Below are 6813 nucleotides of genomic sequence, written 5' to 3'. Positions count from 1 at the left end.
GGCACTTCGAAGAACATTTTGATGAGCAATAAAGATCATGCAGATGATCTGACAGCATACTAGGAATTTGATTCTTGCAATGGAAATCTATTTCATTAGGGCTTAATGGGTTTATGATGTCGTGAACAGGTCCTTAGGTCAAAGGCCGAATGTTATGAGCCAATACTAGTAGGTCAGTTGGAACCCATATGAGACTTGCTTCTACGTACAGCGTCCAATATAGCTAAGACTCTCCCTAAGGTGGTGATCGTTTATAACATCTCATTCTCTAACATAGGGTTAATTTAACTTCTCGTTTTGACACCATTAAGGTCATCTAAAGATGCCATAGATTAATAAGAAAAGTTATCAACTTGTGTAAAACAAAATGTCTAGAAAAAGGACTAATCTAGTTTCAACCTAGATAAGTTCTATCAAACACTACCTGTTCTCTATACAGTGTCACTTTGTGTGTCAGAAAAAATGTTAGAGCTGAGTTTTTTCTGGCTAAAAGAATACCTCTAAATCAGATAATGAAAGGTTTGAAAAATTAGTTTTGGTTCGAGTGTTGTTTGAACAATACAGAATAAAGGTTCTTAAAATTGAAGTACAGGTCTAGTTTTAAGATAATTTGACTTTCAGTTTACAGGGTATAATGCAGCTAAAGTAGATCCATTTGAATACAAAATCATGCATTTTTTCAGTTCAGCATACATAGATAGTAGAGATTAACACTCATATATAATTTCAGCATATCAAAATTTCCGCAGAAAATTCTAGCATATATAAGTTTCAGATTTAAATTTCAGCCCTAATGTTATGAGCTCTAGCAACTTCTGCTTTCAGCAAACAGGAAAACTAAAAGAGATTTCTCTTTTTTCACCAAAGAGCCTTTGGAAACAAAAGGACTTATTTCAGTTTTGAAATTCCAGGTTTTTTCAGGTTGGGGGACACAAGCTTAAATTCTAGCAAACACGGTTACAAATTCAGAAAAGTAAAATTAGACTTTCTCTTTTAGCAAATAGGTGTTTTAAGAAACAGCAAACTGAAACTTGTGCAACAACTTATTTTGGTCTCAGAAAACACAAGTATGAATTAGGTTCATACTTTCAGCGATGTAAATTCACTAATTTCCGATTTTCAAAAGCTTTGAAAAAACAGTAGAAATGATGTCCAGCTAGAGTTGGGCAACGGGCCGTGCCGGGCCGGCCCGGCCCAGGCCCACCGGGCCTAAGGACTAAACGGGCCGTGTCTGGCACGGCCCGTCCAGCACGGAACACCAGCCCGGCCCGGCCCCAGGCCCCTCTATTGGTGGGCCGGGCCGGGCACGGCACGCCACAGGCCGTGCCAGGCACGGCCCGCAACGGCTTCAAACGGGCCGTGCCTGGCACGGCCCGTAACGGCTCCAGACGGGCCGTGCCTGGCACGGCCCGTCTGGAGAGGGGAGAGGAAAATAGCCGTTTTCAACGGCTATTTTCGTGAAAATGACCCTTTTACCCCTCCCAACAGTCCAATAACGGCTGAATTGAGGGGTATTTTGGGAAAAAAATTTTGGGCTTCTATAAATAGCCCATTCCTCCCTCATTCTCACCACACCAAACCTCTCATTCTTTCCTTCTCTACTGCTATTATTTCTCTCTTCTAAAGTGCTCTTCTAGCAATTTAATTTTTAGTTTGTTCAAGTGCTACACAAGAGGAGGTTCCTGTTGAGAAGAGAAGGTCGCTTCTGTTGAGAGCACAAGAGGAAGCTCGGAATCTCGGCTCTGCCTCTGCCCTCCGACCCTCTACTCAATTCCTCCTTGCGGTTAGTTTTTATTTTTTGAATTAATCATAGATATGTCATCTTTTGAGGAAAGTCAGTTTGGCATTCCTCCTATTTCTGAGGGAGAAGAAACTAATCCCCAACCCTATGTTCCTAGTTCCTCTAGAACTGGTGAACCGAGTGAAGGTCAAACCTCTTCTCGTAAGAGGACTAGTGCTGTATGGAATGAATTTGATAGAGTTATGGTTGAGGGAGTCTGGAAAGCTAAATGTAAAAAATGTGCCAAACTTTATAGTTGTAGTAGTAGTGGGGGAACAGGGTATTTAAAAAGACATCACTACAAGAATAATGGTCATTAGCGACGCTTTTTTTCGCCTTTAACGACGCTTTTAAGCGTCGCTAAAAACCATCCCGACGCTTTTATAAGCGTCGGCAAAGCGTCGCCTATGCTACAGTGGAGAAAATGTATTCCGACGCTTTGAAAAGCGTCGAGATTTACCGACGCTTTTTAGCGTCGGCAAATGCAAAATTAGCGACGCTTTAAAGCGTCGCTAGATGTAATTTCTCGTCGAAATTTTAGCGACTAATTGACTTCTGGTCGAAATTTTAGCGACGCTTTAAAGCGTCGCTAATTGACTTCTGGTCGAAATTTTCGCGACGCTTTAAAGCGTCGCTAATTAATTTATCGTCGAAATTTTAGCGACTAATTGACTTCTGGTCGAAATGTTAGCGACGCTTTAAAGCGTCGCTAATTGACTTCTGGTCGAAATTTTAGCGACGCTTTAAAGCGTCGCTAATTGATTTCTGGTCGAAATTTTCTGGTCAAAATTTTAGCGACGCTTTAAAGCGTCGTTAGAATATTATTTTTTTTTAAAATAATTTTTAAAATTTCATGGAATTCCTGTTTATGGGTTTGTTCTTCCTTTTGCAAAAAGTAGTTCTTGTCTTCTGGGATGATGCATTTTGACAACTCCCCTGGACAAAAAGGTTCCTGGCTCCTCCCGGCCTTGGTATCATAACTATTCATTAGCACAAGGATTACATGCTTATTACAGCATAAGCATGTTAATGATTTCCTGATCAGCTCATGCAAACGAAGTCTAATAATAAAGGTCAAATACAACAAACTAGCCCAACAGGAAGAGAGTCAATCCAGCTAGAATGAAACTCAACAGTTCAGTACACATTTGATCAAAAAATTGCATCACCATTTACAGAAGGAAGTTGTGAACCTGACAAAAAATAAAAACTACTAGAATGTGCTTCAAGGGTTTAACGACAATGATAGCTCTAGTCAGCAATATAGCTCTAGTCAACTAACATTCCTTAGCTCCAACCCTAGCCTCACAACATTCAATTCTCTCTCTCGTACAGCCAAGTCTCACAACTTCACAATCTAAATGCATTCCTTAGCTCCAACCCTAGCCTGGGAAAAGGGCATCTCAGCAAAAAGGGAGGCTCTTGCAGTTGGCTAAAATTCTAAAAAAAACCAGAGAGAAACACAACAAATGGGATATATATATATATATTATTCTAACGGCTAGCTATCCCTCACGCTAATTCATTGTGCCAAGGGGCTCGAGTACTCTGGCCCGCTCTCTGATGAGGATATATTCGAAGATGCATCAGATGTTGAATTATTATATACGCCATTCCTGAAGCTTTTTGAATCAACTTCCGTGTTCCTCCGGGTTTCTGGAGCTGCAGGTCTTTGGCCCTCATCCGCTAGCCTCTTTAGGATGTTCATTAACGTCGGGATGAACTTTGTGGACAAGGATAGGAGACCAGGGAGCTGGCACGATAATGCAGGCAAATACACAAAATCAGAACTAGAAAGGTCTTTTCAGCTCGGCCAAAAAAAAAAAGAGTGCAATTAGATTTTTATTCAAACACTCACAGCGCCATTTCGGAATTCGCCTCAGATATCTAGCTGGACCCAGACGGCCTTGCCCACTAGAAAGGCAACGAATATCACAGCAAGATAAAAAGGATTTCTGCATCAGCAAAACAACAGAGATTTAATTCAAGTCAGAAGAGTAAGAGTTTTGCAAGATATATTCAACTCATAAGTTCAAGTAAATTACCTTAGAAGTGTCATAAATTCATTGAATCCCAAGACAAGAATGGCAACTATCGCCCATGGGGGAGGTAACCAGTTGTTGTTGCGCTTATTGGCCTCCTGAAATAAAGCGTCAACAAACAAGTTCCATGTAAAGGTCTTGTCGCATGATGAGACTATATTGCTGACTAGAGCTATCATTGGCATCTTAAAATTACCACTGTTTTTATTTTCACAGAACTTGTACAATAAGAGCCGGTGCCTCCACCAAAATAATTCCAAGATCAAAGATCATTCATTACACATGAAAAACACTGAGTCATAATATTCATACGCTACTAGTAGAAAAGTCAGTATCGGTAACATAGAAACAGACTAGTAAATTTTTCTTACCATTACGAAACTATACTCTTTCATTGTCCATCAGTCGGCATAATATTAAAAGGCATACACTGAGTATAAGTCTCATTATCCTCCTCTTCCAACCCTTTTCCTATATCATACAAGTCCCTAGGTTTAGTCTTAATGACAACAGACCAATCTTTATCTTTTGAGTCTTGTACAAAAAACACTTGTCGAGCTTGAGATGAAAAAATGAATGGTTCATCTTTCAATAGCACACCGGTATGTATCAACTTTGAAAAATTTACAAGTGTGAAACCATTTATGTCTTGTCTCAAACCTCTAGATGAGTTTATATCCACCCAATCACATCGAAATAGTACTACCTTAAAGTTTCCATAATAATCCAGCTCATAAATATCCTTCAGTGCACCGTAATAAGTTTTTCCCTCCGCATCAACCATAACACCACTGTTTTGGGTTTTTCTAAATTCTCACGTTCTTTAGTATGAAATTTAAAACCATTTATAATGAACCCATCATATCTATTAACAATATTGTTCGGACCTCGAGCAATGACTATTATTTCATCGGAACAATTTTCCTCCATCATCGTGGGCACCTAAAAAATTATAGAAGCAATGATTAATTATTCAATGACAATGTATTAAAAAATTGTGAAAATACCTAATGTATTAAATGTCTAACCTGTTTGAATAGCCATTCAGGACATAACTCAACCAACCATCTTTGCTCAATCCTTGGGGTAGGACAAATGTTATTGTTGATGCTTCGCTGAGTTACTAAAAATTCTCTGCACGATCATAAACTCTTTAGCTAAGCATTTATATCTGATATGACAGATAAGAAGATTACAATCATACTAACCTGCGATACTCGGATATTATATCACTGTGAAGTAACACATAGCGATGTGCTTGTGCTAATGATTTTTGGTCAAGAACAACACTTTTAACTATCCCCAAAACTCTTCCCGCAGATGAGAACTTGTAAATTCCTGCATTCTCTACAATATCAAAATTTCTTGGAGGTCGATTGAGAGCAGTTTCAACACCTTCGAGATATCTCGAGCAAAATGTCAAACACTCCTCAGCAATATATCCTTCAGCAATCGAGCCCTCGGGATAGGCTCGATTGCGTACATAATCCTTTAAGCGCATCAGAAACCTTCAAAGAGAAATTTTTAAGATCAATATCAACACCGATATGATTTATAAATATAGACATTAGAGTTTAGCAAAATCACCTCTCAATAGGATACATCCATCGGTATTGAACCGGTCCACCAAGTTTAGCTTCCGCCGCTAAGTGAATAAGTAGATGAACCATAATAGTAAAAAATCCAGGAGGAAAGATCTTTTCCATATGGCATAATGTAAGGGCAACATTAGACTCCAATTGATCAAGCACCCTAGGATCAAGAACTTTTGAACACAATGCTTTAAAAAATGATGACAACTGAGAAACAATTACAAGAACTTGATTCGGCGTTGACGATCTTAAAGCCAATGGAAGTATATCTTGCATCAAAATATGACAATCGTGACTTTTAAGATTTGAAAGTCTTCGCTCTTTAAGATTTACGCACCGTGAAATATTCGATGCATACCCATCAGGAACCTTCATATTTTTCAGAACCATTAGGAAAAGATCCTTATTTTGAGTAGACATTGTGTAACATGCAGGAGGTATAAAAAATTTATCATTATCAAGCTCTTTCGGATGAAGCTCTTGTCGTATGCCCATATCTTTCAAATCAAGACGCGCTTTCAAGTTGTCTTTGGTCTTTCCATCAAGATTTAACAATGTTCCAATCAAGTTATCACAAACATTCTTTTCTATGTGCATGACATCAAGATTATGTCGAAGAAGATTATACTCCCAATAAGGTAAATCAAAAAAAATACTCCTTTTTTTCCATAACTGTTTCTGTGTAGAAGCAACCAATGTGTCATCATCATTTTCCTGTCCATATGCATTGTCATCATTCTCAAAAAAGTTAGCATCCTCTAAAATCTCTGATATTAACCCTTCATTTAATGAGCTACCAACATCCTCCCTTCCCCTCTTCTTTAGACATTTGGAGACCTTACCAGGTATGTAATTTGTGCCATGCATTTGTCTAAGAACTTCGGTACCAGTTGGTGGAATAGGGGCAGAACGCAACTCTGTGGTACTATCAAACAGATCATCTGAAATCGAAATGGATGGTTTGGTTCTAACCATCGACGATGGCCCATATAACAGAACTTTCCTCCATTTTTTAACCAATATGAATGGGTTGAATCTCCACAAGAAGGACATGCAATACGCCCCTTAGTGCTCCAACCGGATAAATTAGCATATGCAGGAAAATCATTAATAGTCCATATAAGAGCTGCACGCAATTTGAATGTTTGACCAGTAAAAGCATCAAATGCATCAATACCCTCCCATAACTGTTTCAATTCCTCTATTAAAGGCTGCAAAAAAACATCAATATCATTACCTGGGCCCTTATCACCTGGAATAACCATTGACAAAATGAGTGAAGACTGTTTCATACACATCCATGGTGGTAAATTATATGGAACCAAAACAACCGGCCAAGTGCTGTATGTAGAACTCAAGCTTCGAAAGGGATTAAACCCATCAGTAGCCAAACCCAGTC

General features: G+C 38.9%; 1 protein-coding gene and 1 long non-coding RNA gene across 2 annotated transcripts; both read right to left on the bottom strand.

Moving 5' to 3' along the window:
- Positions 1–3079: 3079 nt before the first annotated feature.
- On the bottom strand, positions 3080–3929 carry LOC103696646 (uncharacterized). Its single transcript, XR_602441.5, has 3 exons — positions 3826–3929; positions 3639–3735; positions 3080–3533 (listed from the first exon to the last, which is right to left on the bottom strand). It is a non-coding gene; the product is annotated as an uncharacterized LOC103696646 (long non-coding RNA).
- A 270-nt stretch (positions 3930–4199) lies between these two features.
- On the bottom strand, positions 4200–6813 carry LOC148699481 (uncharacterized). Its single transcript, XM_089928536.1, has 4 exons — positions 5410–6813; positions 5027–5330; positions 4679–4764; positions 4200–4628 (listed from the first exon to the last, which is right to left on the bottom strand). The coding sequence occupies exons 1-4, from the start codon at positions 6465–6467 to the stop codon at positions 4214–4216; spliced, it is 1863 nt and encodes a 620-aa protein (XP_089784662.1). The 5' UTR covers positions 6468–6813; the 3' UTR covers positions 4200–4213.

The sequence above is a fragment of the Phoenix dactylifera genome, chromosome 18 (assembly GCF_051530095.1).
Source record: "Phoenix dactylifera cultivar Ajwa chromosome 18, Ajwa_hap1_PhDact_Kaust_v1.1, whole genome shotgun sequence".
NCBI classification, from domain to species: domain Eukaryota; kingdom Viridiplantae; phylum Streptophyta; class Magnoliopsida; order Arecales; family Arecaceae; genus Phoenix; species Phoenix dactylifera.
Note: the sequence above shows the minus strand (reverse complement) of the source record. Positions and strands in the feature narration are given on the sequence as shown.